This window comes from Bos indicus, chromosome 3, assembly GCF_029378745.1.
Source record: "Bos indicus isolate NIAB-ARS_2022 breed Sahiwal x Tharparkar chromosome 3, NIAB-ARS_B.indTharparkar_mat_pri_1.0, whole genome shotgun sequence".
NCBI classification, from domain to species: domain Eukaryota; kingdom Metazoa; phylum Chordata; class Mammalia; order Artiodactyla; family Bovidae; genus Bos; species Bos indicus.
The window spans coordinates 12,138,639-12,154,957 of NC_091762.1; the positions used below are offsets into that span (position 1 = coordinate 12,138,639).

Here is a 16,319-nt window from a genome sequence, read left to right on the forward strand (position 1 = left end):
GGGGTGCCATTGGCTTCTCCAGTCCTGCTGTTAGGGAACTTAAATAAATGGTCTTAGTTAGGCTGTACAAGTTAAATATAAGTTTATTTAACTTAAATCAGAGTACATCATGAGAAATGCTGGACTGGATGAAGCACAAGCTGGAATCAAGATTGTCAAGAGAAATATCAATAACGCCAGATTTGCAGATGACACCACACTTATGACAGAAAGTGAAGAAGAACTGAAGAGCCTTTTGATGAAAGTGAAAGAGGAGATTGAAAAGTTGGTTTCAACATTCAGAAAACTAAGATCACGGTATCTGGTCCCATCACTTCATGGCAAATAGATAGGGAAACAATGGAAACAGTGACAGATTTTATTTTGGGAGGCTCCAAAATCATTGCAGATGGTGACTGCAGCCATGAAATTAAAAGACGCTTGCTGCTAGGAAGAAAATCTATGACCAAACTAGAGAGCATATTAAAAAGCAAAGACATTACTTTGCCAACAAAGGTTCATCTAATCAAAGCTATGATTTTTCCAGTGGTCGTGTATGGACGTGAGAGTTGGACTATAAAGAAAACTGAGCACAGAAGAATTGATGCTTTAGAACTGTGGTGTTGGAGAAGACTCTTGAGAGTCCCTTGGACTGCAGGAAGAACCAACCAGTCCATTCTAAAGGAAATCAGTCTTGAATGTTCATTAGGAGGACTGATGCTGAAGCTGAAACTCCAATACTTTGGCCACCTGATGCAAAGAACTGACTCATTTGAATAAACCCTGACGCTAGGAAAGATTGAAGACTGGAGAAGGGGACGGCAGAAGATGAGATGGTGGGATGGCATCACCAACTCAATGAACATGGGTTTGGGTGGACTCCGGGATTTGTTGATGGACAGGGAGGCCTGGTGTGCTTCGGTTCATGGGGTTGCAAAGAGTCAGACGCAACTGAGTGACTGAACTGAACTGAACTGAGTGGTTCAACCCTGGCTCTTCCAGTCTTCTTCCTGGGTCTGCCTCTACTCTCAGGTTACATAAATCTTCCCACTCCCATGGCCCACTCCTCAATTCTCTTGTCCCTCTGATCTTCCTTTGTCTTCTGTGTTCATTATCGTCCCTCATTTTCAGCTGAGACACAGTGATAGGAAAGTCTTTATTCTCTGAAACTTCTTTTACTACCTCTGGCTGAATCTTCACATGACTTGCCTTCTTCTTTTACTGACGTTATTGAACCATCTCTCTGGCAGTGTTCCCCTACATTTTTGTCCCTGCTTTTCACCCTGCAGAACCACCTTTCCTATTTTCTTGTGAAAATCAGGATTAGCCAATAACACCTCCCTCGTCTTTGCTCCCTGGTTTATACATGACCTTTGTACAACTTTCCATCTTCCCAAAACACATAGAAACTTTCCAGCTCTCCAAAAATCCTTCTTGTCACTTTGTTAAAAGTACCTCATACCCTTGGTCTCATGCAACCACTGCTCTGCTTTCTGTCTCTATAGATTTGTTTCACCATCCTGAGAATTTCATGTACATGGAATTGTGCTTGTTGTTTTGAGAATCATCTGTATCATTGCATGTATCAGTAGTTCAATCCTTTTAATTTTTCTGTAGTACAGTATTTTCTTGTCTGAACATAGCATGACCATCCACTGACCTACTGATGAAAATTTTGGGATTCGTAGGAATAAGACTGCTGTGATCAGATGTGTATGTCTTTTGTGGACTTAGGTTTTTATTTATTTTGGGTAAATATGTAAGAATGGACTTGCTGAGTTGTATAGTAAGTGTATTTAACTTTTTGACCCATTGGTTATTTAAAAGTGTGTTGTTTAATTTCCAAATCTTTGCAGATTTTCCATGTGCCCTCTAGGTATGAACTTTTAATTTGATTCTCTTTGATCAGAACACACACTCCATGTGCTGTCAATCCTTTAAAGTCAGCTGTGACTTTTTTAAGGCCCAGTATGAGTTCCAAAGAATAGCAAGAAGAGATAAGAAAGCCTTCTTCAGCAATCAATGCAAAGAAATAGAGGAAAACAACAGAATGGGAAAGACTAGGGATCTCTTCAAGAAAATTAGAGGTACCAAGGGAACATTTCATGCAAAGATGAGCTTGATAAAGGACAGAAGTGGTATGGACCTAACAGAAGCAGAAGATATTAAGAAGAGATGGCAAGAATACACAGAAGAACTGTACAAAAAAGATCTTCACGACCCAGATAATCACCATGGTGTGATCACTGACCTAGAGCCAGACATCCAGGAATGTGAAGTCAAGTGGGCCTTAGAAAGCATCACTACGAACAAAGCTAGTGGAGGTGATGGAATTCCAGTTGAGCTATTCCAAATCCTGAAAGATGATGCTGTGAAAGTGCTGCACTCAATATGCCAGCAAATTTGGAAAACTCAGCAGTGGCCATAGGACTGGAAAAGGTCAGTTTTCATTCCAATCCCTAAGAAAGGCAATGCCAAAGAATGCTCAAACTACCACACAATTGCACTCATCTCACATGCCAGTAAAGTAATGCTCAAAATTCTCCAAGCCAGGCTTCAGCAATATGTGAACCATGAACTTCCTGATTTTCAAGCCGGTTTTAGAAAAGGCAGAGGAACCAGAGATCAAATTGCCAACATCTGCTGGATCATCAAAAAAGCAAGAGAGTTCCAGAAAAACATCTGTTTCTGCTTTATTGACTATGCTAAAGCCTTTGACTGTGTGGATCACAATAAACTGTGGGAAATTCTGAAAGAGATGGGAATACCAGACCACCTGATCTGCCTCTTGAGAAACTTGTATGCAGGTCAGGAAGCAATAGTTAGAACTGGACATGGAACAATAGACTGGTTCCAAATAGGAAAAGGAGTTTGTCAAGGCTGTATATTGTCACCCTGTTTATTTAACTTATATGCAGAGTACATCATGAGAAACGCTGGACTGGAAGAAGCACAAGCTGGAATCAAGATTGCCGGGAGAAATCTCAATAACCTCAGATATGCAGATGACACCACCCTTATGGCAGAAATTGAAGAGGAACTCAAAAGGCTCTTGATGAAAGTGAAAGTGGAGAGTGAAAAAGTTGGCTTAAAGCTCAACATTCAGAAAACAAAGATCATGGCATCCGGTCCCGTCACTTCGTGGGAAATAGATGGGGAAACAGTGGAAACAGTGTCAGACTTTATTTTTCTGGGCTCCAAAATCACTGCAGATGGTGACTGCAGCCATCAAATTAAAAGACGCTTACTCCTTGGAAGGAAAGTTATGACCAACCTAGATAGCATATTCAAAAGCAGAGACATTTCTTTCCCAACAAAAGTTCACCTAGTCAAGGCTATAGTTTTTCCAGTGGTCATGTATGGATATGAGAGTTGGACTGTGAAGAAGGCTGAGTGCCGAAGAATTGATGCTTTTGAACTGTGGTGTTGGAGAAGACTCTTGAGAGTCCCTTGGACTGCAAGGAGATCCAACCAGTCCATTCTGAAGGAGATCAGCCCTGGGATTTCTTTGGAAGGAATGATGCTAAAGCTGAAACTCCAGTACTTTGGCCACCTCATGCGAAGAGTTGACTCATTGGAAAAGACTCTGATGCTAGGAGGGATTGTGGGAAGGAGGAGAAAGGGATGACAAAGGATGAGATGGCTGGATGGCATCACTGACTCGATGGACGTGAGTCTGAGTGAACTCCGGGAGTTGGTGATGGACAGGGAGGCCTGGCGTGCTGAGATTCATGGGGTTGCAAAGAGTTGGACACGACTGAGTGACTGATCTGATCTGATCTTATCTCTGATGTGGCAATCTTGGTGAATGTTCTATGTGCATTTGAGAAGAATGTGTAGTCTGCTGTTGTTGGATGGACTGTTCTATAAATGTCAGGTTGTTAGTTAATATTGTGCTTCAAATCTTCTAGATTTTTTTAACATTCTATCTCATCTGTTACTGAGATTTTTGTTGTTCAGTTGCTCAGTTGTGTCTGACTCTTTGCAACCTCATGGACTGCAGCACGCCAGGCTTCCTTGTCCTTCACCATTTCCCAGAGCTTGCTCAAACTCATGTCCACTGAGTCAGTGATACCATCCAACCATCTCATGCTCTGTTGTCCCCTTCTCCTCCTGCCTTCCATCTTTCCCAGGGTCTTTTCCAGTGAGTCACCTCTTCACATCATGTGGCCAAAGTATTGGGGTTTCAGTTTCAGCATCTGTCCTTCCAATGAATATTCAGGATTGATTTCCTTTAGGACTGATTGGTTTGACCTCCTTGTAGTCTAAGGGACTCTCAAGAGTCTTCTCTAATACCACAGTTCAAAAGCATCAATTCTTTGACACCCAGCTTTCTTTATGGTCCAACTCTCATATTCATACATGACTAATGGAACAAACATAGCTTTGACTATGTAGACCTTTGTTGGCAAAGTAATGTCTCTGCTTTTTAATACGCTGTCTATGTTGGTCATAGCTTTCTTCCAAGGAGCAAGTGTCTTTTAATTTCATGGCTGCAGTCACCATCTGCAGTGAAATCTGCAACTATAATTAGGGATTTATCTATTTCCCCTGCATTTCTGTATGTTTTTGCTTATGGATTTTGAAATTCTATTATTAGGTACAGACACATTTAAGATTGTTTTCTTGATGAGTTGATTTTTTTTTTTTTTTTTTTTGCCAAGCAGCTCACAGGATCCTAGTTTTCCAACCAGGGATTGAATCCAGAGCTTAGTAGTGACAGAACTGGGTCTTAAGTGCTAGATCTCCAGAGAATTCCCATGATTGACAGTTTTACCATTATTAAATGGCCTGTTTTTTTCTGATATTCCTTATCCTGAATTCTACTTTGTCTGACACTAAAATAGTCACTCTTGCTTTCTTATTACTAGGGTTCACTTGGTATATCTTCTTCCAGTTTCTGTTTTTAACCTATATGTTTCTTTATTCTTAAAGTATGTTTTTGGTGGCTAGCAAATAGTTGGGTTTTGCTTTTTAATTCATTATGACAATTTCCGCTTGTTGACTAGAGTGTTTTGACCATTTAAAGGTCATGATTAAATTTTTGACATGAGTTAAGTCTAGTTTCGTGCCATTTGTTTTCTATTTGTCCCATCTGTTGTTGTTATTCATTCACTAAGTCGTGTCCAACTCTTTGAAACCCCAGCATGCCAGACTTTCCTGGCACTTCCCTGTTCACTGTCTCCCAGAGGTTGCTCAAACTCATGTCCATGAAACCAGTTGATGCCATCCCACTGTCTCATCCTCTGTTGCCTCTTTCTCCTCCTGCCCTCAATCTTTCCCAGCATCAAGGTCTTCCCCAGTAAGTCAGCTGTTCACATCAGGTGGCCAGAGTATTGGGGCTTTAGTTTCAGCACCAGATCTTCCAATTCAGTTTAGTTCAGGATTAATTTCCTTCAGGATTGATTGGTTTGATCTCCTTGTGCTCCAAAGGACTCACAAGAGTCTTCTCCAGCACCACAATTCCAAAGCATCAATTCTTTGGCACTCAGCCTTCTTATGGGTCAACTCTCACATCCAACATGATTTCTGGAAAAAACACAGTTTGTACTATGCAGACCTTTGTTGGCAAAGTGATGTCTCTGCTTTTTAACATGCTGTTTAGGTTTGTCACAGCTTTTCTTCCAAGAAGCAAGTGTCTTCAAATTTTGTGGCTACAGTCACCTTCCACAGTGATTTTGGAGCCCTAGAAAATAAAATCTGCCACTGTTTTCACTTTTTTTCCCTTTCTATTTGCCATGAAGTGATGGGACCAGATGCCATGATCTTCGCTGTTTGCATCTTGAATTTTAAGCCAGCTTTTAAACTCTCCTCGTTCACTCTCATCAACAGGCATTTCAGTTTCTTTTTGTTTTCTGCCATTAGAGTGCTATCTTCTGCATGTGTGGGGTTGTTGATATTTCTCTCAGCAGTCTTGATTTCAGCTTGTGATTCATCCAGCTCAGCATTTCCCATGTGCTTTGATAAGTAGGGTGACAATGTACAGCCTTGATGTACTCCTTTCCCAATTTGGAACCAGTCCATTGTTTCATGTCCAGTTCTAACTATTGCTTCTTGACCCTCATACATGTTTCTCAGGAGGCAGCTTAAGCAGTCTGGTATTATCATCTCTTTAAGAATTTTCCACAGTTTGTTGTGATCCACACAGTCAAAGGCTTTATCATAGTCAGTGAAGCAGAAGTAGATTTTTTTTTTTTTTTTTTGGAATTCCCTTGCTCTCTCTATGATTCAATGAATGTTGGCAATTTGATCTCTGGTTCCTCTGACTTTTCTAAATACAGCTTGAACACCTGGAAGTTCTCAGTTTTTGTGCTGTTGAAACCTAGCTTGAAGGGTTTTGAGCATGACCTTACTAACACATGAAATGAGAGCAGTTATTCAGTAGTTGGAACATTCTTTGCCATTGCCCTTCTTTGGGATTGGAATGAAAACTGACCTTTTCCAGTCCTGTAACTACTACTGAATTTTCCAAATTTGCTGACATATTGAGTGCAGCCCTTTAACAGCCTCATCTTTTAGGATTTGAAATAGCTCAGCTGGAATTCTATCACTTCCACTAGCTTTGTTCATAGTAATGGTTCCTAAAGCTCACTTGACTTCACCCTCTAGGATGTCTGACTCTAGGTGAGTGACCACACCATCATGGCTATCTGGGACATTAACAAACATTTTTGTGTAGTCTTCTGTGTGTTCTTGCCACCTCTTCTTACTCTCTTCTGCTTCTGTTAGGTCCTTACCATTTCTTTGCTTTATCATGCCCATCCTTGCATGAAATGTTCCTTTGATATCTCCAAGTTTCTTGAAGAAATTGTTAGTCTATCCCCTTCTATCATTCTCTATTTCTTTGCATTGTTCACTTAAGAAGACTTTCTTACCTCTCCCTGCTATCCTTGGAACTCTGCATTTAGTTGGGTATAACTTTCCCTTTCTCGTTTGCCTTTTACTTGTTGCATCTGTAGATTTTCCTTTTTAGGATTCTATTTTTTACCCACTACTGCCTTACAGGCATGCCTCTTTTTAAACGTTTTTACAGGCATTTCCCTAGGATTTACAATTGTTTTCAATGTATTGCTGGCTACCTTTAAATAATATTATATTACTTCTCATATGCAGTTCCCAGGTGGCTCAGTGGTAAAGAATCTGCTTGCTACTGCAGGAGATGAAGGAGATATGTGATTCCTGGGTTGAGAAGATGCCCGGGAGTAAGAAATGGCAACCCACTCTAGTATCTTGCCTAGGAAGTCCCATGAATAGAGGAGTCTGGTGTGCTATAATGCATAGGGTCACAGAGTTGGACACGACTGAGCTCACATGCGTGCCCTTCATATATATTGTAAGGACCATACACAAGATATTTTCATTTCTCCCTTCCTGTTCCTTGTTGTTGTAACCCTTAGTTGTTTGTTTTTCTTTCTTTTTTTTTTTTTTTTTTGGCCTCACCTGACCTGCCTGTTGAGAAATCTGTATGGAGGTCAGGAAGCAACAGTTAGAACTGGACATGAAACAACAGACTGGTTCCAAATAGGAAAAGGAGTACGTCAAGGCTGTATATGGTCACCCAGCTTATTTAACTTATATGCAGAGTACATCATGAGGAATGCTGGACTGGAAGAAACACAAGCTGGAATCAAGATCACCGGGAGAAATTTCAATAACCTCAGATATGCAGATGACACCGCCCTTATGGCAGAAAGTGAAGAGGAACTCAAAAGCCTCTTGATGAAAGTGAAAGTGGAGAGTGAAAAAGTTGGCTTAAAGCTCAACATTCAGAAAATGAAGATTATGGCATCCAGTCCCATCACTTGATGGGAAATAGATGGGGAAACAGTGGAAACAGTGTCAGACTTTATTTTTCTGGGCTCCAAAATCACTGCAGATGGTGACTGCAGCCATCAAATTAAAAGACGCTTACTCCTTGGAAGGAAAGTTATGACCAACCTAGATAGCATATTCAAAAGCAGAGACATTACTTTGCCAACAAAGGTCTGTCTAGTCAAGGCTATGGTTTTTCCTGTGGTCATGTATGGTGAGAGTTGGACTGTGAAGAAGGCTGAGTGCCGAAGAATTGATGCTTTTGAACTGTGGTGTTGGAGAAGGCTCTTGAGTATCCCTTGGACTGCACGGAGATCCAACCAGTCCATTCTGAAGGAGATCAGTCCTGGGATTTCTTTGGAAGGAATGATGCTCAAGCTGAAACTCCAGTATTTTGTCCACCTCATGTGAAGAGTTGACTCATTGGAAAAGACTCTGATGCTGGGAGGGATTGGGGGCAGGAGGAGAAGGGGACGACAGAGGATGAGATGGCTGGATGGCATCACCGACTCGATGGACGTGAGTTTGAGTGAACTCCGGGAGTAGGTGATGGACAGGGAGGCCTGGCTTGCTGTGATTCATGGGGTCACAAAGAGTCAGACACGACTGAGTGACTGAATTGAACTGAACTGATACATATTATTCTTTTTGAGATTTTTTCCCATATAGATTACAACAGTGTATTGTGTAGAGTTCCCTGTGCTATATACAGATAAGGACCCTTTTTATAAGGTCACTAATCCCATTCATGAGAGCTCAGACCTCATGGTCTAATCTCCTCCCAAAGAACTCACCATCTAAAACCATCACCTTGTGTATTCGGTTTTCAACAGAGGACACAGGACATAGACATTCAATCTGTAGCATGATCAAAACGGACATTAGTACCTCCTTTTGGCACAGGAATAAAGTGTGTGAATAAAGACCACATCCTTATCTCCTGATCCAGTGCATTTTTTGGTTCACCTCAGTGGATCTCTACCTCCTGTTTCAATTTCCCCTCCCTCTAGGAGGCTTTCTCTAACCTCAAGCCAGCATTTCACTTAGCATTCTGAGGAATCTGTTGCATAGCAATGGACAGTACTTACAAACAGTGATTCTCTAACTTTAACTGAACATCAAAATTAACTCTGTGTGTGTGTTTGGGTGTGTGTGTGTGCTCGCCAGTCTTTCAGTCACATATGACTGTTTGTGACCTCATGGACTGTAACCCACCAGGAGCTTCTGTACAGTGAATTTTCTAGGCAAGCATACTGGAGCGGGTTGCCATTTCCTACTCCAGGGGATCTTCCGGACCCAGGGATTGAACCCACGTCTACTGCACTGCCCGCATTAGCAGGCAGATTCTTTACCACTGACCACCTACGAAGCCCCCAGAATCACCTGAGGGCTTGATAAAACACAGATGACTGGGCCCCACTCATAAGATTTCTCATTTAATAGGGCTCATTGGCAGGGGGTGGCTCAACATAATTTGCAACTTTCCAGGTGATGAGGCTATAGGTTAGGAAACCAGTTTAGAAACCATGGATTTAGAAACTAGCTGCATTTCCACACATATCCTGGGTTTTATCTGCAAATCCAACAAAGAAGATGCCAAATCTTAATTTTCTCAAGAAAAGACTTCAAAAGCTTAGTCATTTTTCTGGTTGTTCAAGGGCCTTGACTGCCAAGCGACTACTTCTCTGGTAGCTACAGATGATTTTATCTTGACCTTCAAATTTCTTTGCATAGGGGAGGGCTGCTGTTCCTCAACATTTCCTGCTTTTCTTATCGAGGCTAAGAATAGAGCAGACAGCTGGGCCTCCACTAGCGCTCATGCCTGTCCAAATGGGTTCAGCCCAGCTCATGTATAGTCTCATTTAATAGCTATAAGTGGGAGAATCTGTCTCCATCCACTCTGAAAAAACAACTGGCCACGTGAGAGAAATATCACTACCAAAAGTAGCTTTTTCTACATTATATACCCACACTATGATTTCTCCTCTTTTAATCAAGTTACATGAAGTAAAAACTTGAGACACCTCTGTTTCCTACAACCTAACTTTCTTTTAAAATGTCTCTCTTTGTAAATTCAGGTTCAAAATAGAAGCTAGGTTCTGAAAGTGAAAGCATTAGTCGCTCAATCATGACCAACTCTATGTGATTCCATGGATTGTCTGTCTGTCCATGGGATTCTCCAGGCAAGAACACTGGAGTGGGTTGCCATCCCTTTCTCCTGGGGATCTTCCTCACCCAGGGATCAAACCCAGGTCTCCTGCAGTGTAGGAAGACTCCTTACCATCTGAACTACCAGAGAAGGTTCTGAAATTCTCAATGTATCATTCAGGACAAACTTTTTATGCCACAGACACAAACTGGGAGGCCTAGGGTCATCCAGCAGAGGTGTATTTGGAGTATCCCACAACCCCAGAAAAGCTGATTTAAAACTCAGCATTCAAAAAACAAAGAGCATGGCATCCGGTCCCATTATTCCATGGCAAATAGATGAGGAAACAGTGGAAAAGGCAGCAGACTTTATTTTCTTGGGTTCCAAAATTGTGGTGGTTTCGCACTGAATAATACAAACACACAGTATTATGACAGACAGCACAGGGAGAGCGTTCAGAGAAGCAACTTCCCAAGAACCTACAGAGCACATATTTTATTGGTAACTTATCTTGTAATCTTTAACTAAGCACAGGAAAGTAAGACAGAGACTAGAATTCAGGGATCAAAGAGGCTTCCTCCTGGAGGTCTGGAGGTAATGATATAAGAGTTGTAAGGAAAGGTCTTTGAAGATAAGGGGGTTTGTTCTGTGTACAGAACAGCATCTAGCTGACACTGAGGTGTCAGTCAGAATGTCTAAATTAAGGGTGGCAGAGAGCAAGCAAGGAAGAGGGAATGAGTATTCAATTCCAGGAGACATTTCTGAGAAATCAGTAAAACATGGTTCCCACACAGAATCACTGCAGATGGTTACTGCAGCCATGAAATCAAAAGATGCTTGCTCTTTGGAAGAAATATCTGACAAACCTAGACAGCATATTAAAAAGTAAGCACGTTACTTCGCCAACAGAGGTCCATCTAGTCGAAGCTATGGTTTTTCCAGTAGTCATGTATGGATGTGAGAGTTGGACCATAAAGAAGGGTAAGTGCCGAAGAATTGATGTTTTGAACTGTGGTGTTGGGGGAGACCCTTGAGAGTCCCTTGAACTGCAAAGAGATCAAACCAGTCAATCCTAAAGGAAATCAACCCGAAATATTCATTGGAAGGACTGATGCCGAAGGTGCAGCTCCAATATTTTGGCTGACTCGTTAGAAAAAACCCTGATGCGAGGGAAGATTGAAGGCGGGAGGAGAAGGGGACGACAGAGGATGAGATGGCTGGATGGCTTCACTGACTCAATGGACATGAGTTTGAGTAAGCTCCAGAAGATGGCGAAGCACAGGGAAGCCTGGTATGCTGAGCAACTGAAGTGAACTGATAGGGTCGCAAAGAGTCAGACACGACTGAGCCACTGAACAACAACACCCCACATATTGTAAAGTTTTCTATCAACACATTAAAATAGGCTTGTTCACATATAATGCTAGACCTGTTTTTCTTGAAAAAAAGGTGGGTTACAGCCAAGCCAAAGTCTTACTTTATACTTCACAAGGAACAGTTGCACTTGCTTCCTTGGAACAGGAAAAGGATCTTCCAGTTGACTGCATATTCCATCATTCAAATAATGACCACACAGTTACACTGCAGCCTTTATCTGCTTGTCCCTGAGAGGTATCTGAGTTTGCACTTCTGTTTTTTACAGAACTATTTGGACATATACACTTGTAGTATACTAAAAGAAAAAAAAAACATACTTAAAACTTCTTAGATAAAATGTTCAAAATGTGTGACAAGAGCTGCCTGTTCTCCGCTTCTTCAAGGTAACCCTCAAATTCTGAGGGCTAAAGCCCTGAGATCCTGAAGTCCAGACAGATGGATGTGGTGAGAAGAGTCACGGGATATCTTGATAGCGGCTGTGAGAGAAAACAGAGACCATTAAGGAAAAGGGAAGAGGAGAAAACCTGGGCAGAGGGGTTGAGGTAGGGAGGAGATGGAAAGGAGAGACTTACCGGTGCTTCCTAAACCAGAAGACTAAGCCTCCAACAAACAGAAGGACGAACACCAGTAGTACCAGGGCAACAATCAAGCCCCTGGAGACACGGTTCCCATCTGTGTGGGGGACACAGGATGTGTCTCAGTCTGGGAATCTGCATATATCCCCTACTATAAGCACATGTGAGCATGCCAGATGCTTATTTCTTGTCCTGTTTAATGTGCCCACTTGTATTCCTCTGAAGTTTTTAGACGCCCCATCTTTTCTTGGGGTCTGGACATCTACAATTCGGTTCACTTCAGCATATGCTCGTACTCATATGGAGCAAGGCACTAGTTTCACAGCTAGTCCAAACCTGAGTCTAAACCCAGCTCTTCCACTTTCTAATGATGAAACTCAGACAGGCTGACCTGGCTTCGCCTCAATTTCTCATCTGTAACATGAAAACAATGGTACCTGCTCAAAGGAGAGCTGGGATGATTGTTCATACATCCTCTGCTGTACGCAGAGTGTTCAGCTCACACCGAGAAAGCACTCAACAAACCTCAGCTATCTTTTTTACCCTGTCTTTCAAAGTCCCCAGTTGCCTCCTCTTAAAAACAAATCTTCCTAGCATTCTGCACTTGCCACCTATTTCTGGATCTGAGGGGATTTTAGTCTGTTCTTTCCTGAATAGGGAATACCTTGTCTCAATCCTTGTTGAGTTCAGATCTTTGTTACTCCCCTTTGAGAATCCCCTCCTTCTATCACTCCTGGCTGGGGCTTCATTTCCTCCATCCAAGGTGTGTCATTTCCCTCCCCTTCCCTAGGCCCTCCCTCTGTGCTTGAGGACCACCTCTTCCCATCCCCAGCTGAGCCCCAGTTCCTTCTCACCCCAGTACAGGATGATGTCCTGGTCTCCTAGACTGCTGTGCTTCACTCGGCAACTCAGGCCAGCTGCCTCCCCAGCCGCCACATCCAGGGTTACTCGCAGATACCAAGTCGAGTCGGCATTGGGCATGACGTCTCCTTGCCGAGTGCCAGGCTCCTCCTGCTCGCCCCTCATCCACATCACCCGCACAGGTTTTGGGTAGAATCCTGAGACGTGGCACACCAGCAGCAGATGGCCAGGCCCAGGACTGGGGCCACTGGACAGCCAAGCCTCCGGCTTCACTGTATTCGATAGCAGAATGAGACATCTTAGAGTGAAGACTCCACATCAGAGGCTCTGGACCTCACAGCAGGCTCATCAGTCCTATAATTCTACCTCTGGAGATGAACTCCCACCGTTTCAATCCATTTGAATTAGCTTCTCTGGGAAAGCCTTCCCCGATCCCCATTCCCTTCCCTGGTCCAGTCTCCGATAAATGCCCCTACTCTGTACTCCCAGAGCACCCTGTGTTCAGCTGTAACATACGTAGCAAGTTTCTAAGTGTTAGTCACCCAGTCATGCCTGACTCTTTGCAACCCTTGGACAGTAGCCCACCAGGCTCCTCTGTACACGGAATTTTTCAGGCAAGAGTACTAGAGGGGGTTGCCATTTCCTTCTCCAGGGCATCTTCACAACTCAGGGGTCAAACCCGGGTCTCCTGCATTGTGGGCAGACTCTTTACCATCTGAGCCACCAGGACACTGCTTTAACTGTTCATCTGCTTCTCTCCCTCCTCAAGCACAGATCCTGACTGACCCCCAGGGTTTATTTAATTCAATTCATGGAACCCAAAAGGTACCTAGTTAATGTCTGTTGAGAGTTTAAATACCCTCACACCTTATCCATCCCCTCCTCTTCCCGTGATGCTTAAAAGGATGTGAACCCTGGAATGAAAACCCCAGATGGAGCCCCAGAGTGGAGTGGAGGGCAGGAGGTGACAAAGGCAGGCTGACCTTGCTTCTCCAGCTCGGACTTCCCGGTCTGCAAGAGGCCTCTGACCAACTCGGGGCAGATGTCATGGAGGAGCCAGTGCACTGTTTCCTTGGTCCCTTGGTCCAGATTGATCACCTTGCAGACCTCCTGGACCCAAGGCGGGGCATCTGGGGCTGACACCCAAGACATTCCTTGGAAACTCAGGACATCCCTTCCTTGAAATGCTGCACGTAAGAAGCTTTCTGAGGTGTTCCCCTGAAGCAACTCACATCCTGCAGATCCCTGGATCTCAAGAGGTACTGAGGAGAGGAATGGAAAGAAATCTATGAAGACTGAAAGGAGTTGAAGAAATTGGTGTGAGGGTTATACTAGGGACCCCAAAGTTCATGTAAATGAGAATGGATGACCTGCAGCGGGATGAACAAGGGGTATTTTGAGGACTCAAGCTGGGACCTCTCAGGCAGAAGTGGGACTCAAAAGGGAGAGAGGAGACAATCACGTGGGGCCAGAACCTCCCGGTTGGGCTTCAGAATCCACTGTCCCCTCTGCAATCCCATCCCTCAGCTCACATTCGGCGTGCAGCCTTTTGACGAATTCCCAGAGGACCTTTGTGAAGCTGCTGCGATAAACCTGAAACGTATGCTGCAGCTGCTCCCACTGCTGGTCGCTGAATGTGCCCCGAGACCAAGGCTTCAGGAAGCGGATGGTGTCCGACTCATTGCGCCAAGTATAGGGCTGCAGCTCCCCCAGCCACCCCAGGCAGTCCGTGCGTGTCCAGCTGCTGTTGGCCAAGGAGGAGATCTGGAGGCCGTGGAAGGAGAAAGGCGTTTGCGGGTCTGGAGAGAATACAGATCCGAGGAGCCGGGGAAACGGGAGGGAGAGCACAGAAGGGAAAAGGAAAAAAAAAAGAAAGAAAGAAACAGTTAGGTTTGGGAAGAAAGGGTGATGTCTGCTCGCTCTGAATCGAGCTCGGTCTCCAGGGGCCAAGCAGCTGGAGGCAGGGAGTAGCAGGTTCTCGAGCTGCTGGATCAAGCTCCCGGCTTTCCGAGGTGCATCAGTCTGCGCCCGCCCGCCGCGAGCGTCCTCCCCTTTCCCTGCTCGGCTCCCTCTCGCCGACCTCTTCCGGGAATCCCCGGTTCCACTCATCCCCCAAACTCCCCCAAATCTGGGGAAGCCCCCAGAAGAACAGAAACAGCCAGTACCCCCACTTCCTAGCTCTGCTCTCGGACCTCGAATCTCCGCCCCCCGCCCCTCGGTCCTTCCGCAACGCCCGCCCACACACCCCGGGTTTCCGGGACTGCCAAAAAGGTCCTGAATTTGACCCTGTGGCTGGCCAATTCTTAAGCCTGGAGACAGGAAGGACTCCCATTCTGACTCTCCTGGGACTTGCTTCTAACCCCCCTCCAGTCCAGGGATCCCTTTTTCATCTGCCAGATGGTCCCTCTCATTAGGTATCTGAGCTGCAAAGAGCCGTGGTCACAGCCACTCACTTAAGTATCATGTTTCTAACAACTGGCTTGTCTAAATCTCTTTTTCCAACGTAGAGTTACAGATAGTATGTGGAAAAAACTTTACAACTACTATTTAAGATTTAAAAACAGGACATAAAGTTGTATCTATGGTATAACGTCTACCATGTTTTTTAAAACAAAGTTTAGACTGGCCAAGAGGAGCTACCCCACGTCCGAGTTTGGGGGAGACGGGGGGCTGCTGAGAGGAGATACCCCGCGTCCGAGGTCAGGGGCAGCGGCCGGGAGGAGCTACCCCACCCCCCCCTAAGCCCGAGGCCAGGGGCAGCGGCCAGGAGGAGCAACCCCATGCCGTGGCTGCACAGGCACAAGAGGGCCTAGAGGAGCTATCCCACGTTGAAGGTCAGGAAGGACGGTGGTGAGGAGATACCCCTTGTCCAAGGTAAGGAGTATTGGCTGTGCTTTGCTGGACCAGCCTTGAAGAGACACCCCACGCCCAAGGTAAGAGAAACCCAAGTAAGACAGTAGGTGTTGCAAGAGGGCATCAGATGGCAGACACACTGAAACCATACTCACAGAAAACTAGTCAATCTAATCACACTAGGACCACAGCCTTGTCTAACTCAATGAAACTAAGCCATGCCCGTGGGGCAAACCAAGACGGGCGGGTCATGGTGGAGAGATCTGACAGAATGTGGTCCACTGGAGAAGGGAATGGCAAACCGCTTCAGTATTCTTGCCTTGAGAACCCCATGAACAGTATGAAAAGGCAAAATGATAGGATACTGAAAGAGAAACTCCCCAGGTCAGTAGGTGCCCAATATGCTACTGGAGATCAGTAGAGAAATAACTCCAGAAAGAATGAAGGGATGGAGCCAAAGCAAAAAGAATACCCAGCTGTGGATGTGACTGGTGATAGAAGCAAGGTCCGATGCTGTAAAGAGCAATATTGCATAGGAACCTGGAATGTCACGTCCGTGAATCAAGGCAAATTGCAAGTGGTCAAACAAGAGATGGCAAAAGTGAATGTCGACATTCTAGAAATCAGCAAACTGAAATGTACTAGAATGGGTGAATTTAACTCAGATGACCATTATATCTACTACTGCGGGCAGGAATCCCTCAGAAGAAATG

The 16,319-nt window shown here is 44.4% G+C and overlaps 1 protein-coding gene across 1 annotated transcript; it reads right to left on the bottom strand.

The window, feature by feature from the left end:
* Positions 1 to 10,292: 10,292 nt before the first annotated feature.
* Positions 10,293 to 14,921, bottom strand: LOC109579024 (antigen-presenting glycoprotein CD1d-like). Its single transcript, XM_019988504.2, has 5 exons — positions 14,286 to 14,921; positions 13,737 to 14,015; positions 12,747 to 13,025; positions 11,890 to 11,989; positions 10,293 to 11,793 (listed from the first exon to the last, which is right to left on the bottom strand). The coding sequence occupies exons 1-5, from the start codon at positions 14,860 to 14,862 to the stop codon at positions 11,772 to 11,774; spliced, it is 1,257 nt and encodes a 418-aa protein (XP_019844063.2). The 5' UTR covers positions 14,863 to 14,921; the 3' UTR covers positions 10,293 to 11,771.
* Between the last annotated feature and the right edge of the window lie 1,398 nt (positions 14,922 to 16,319).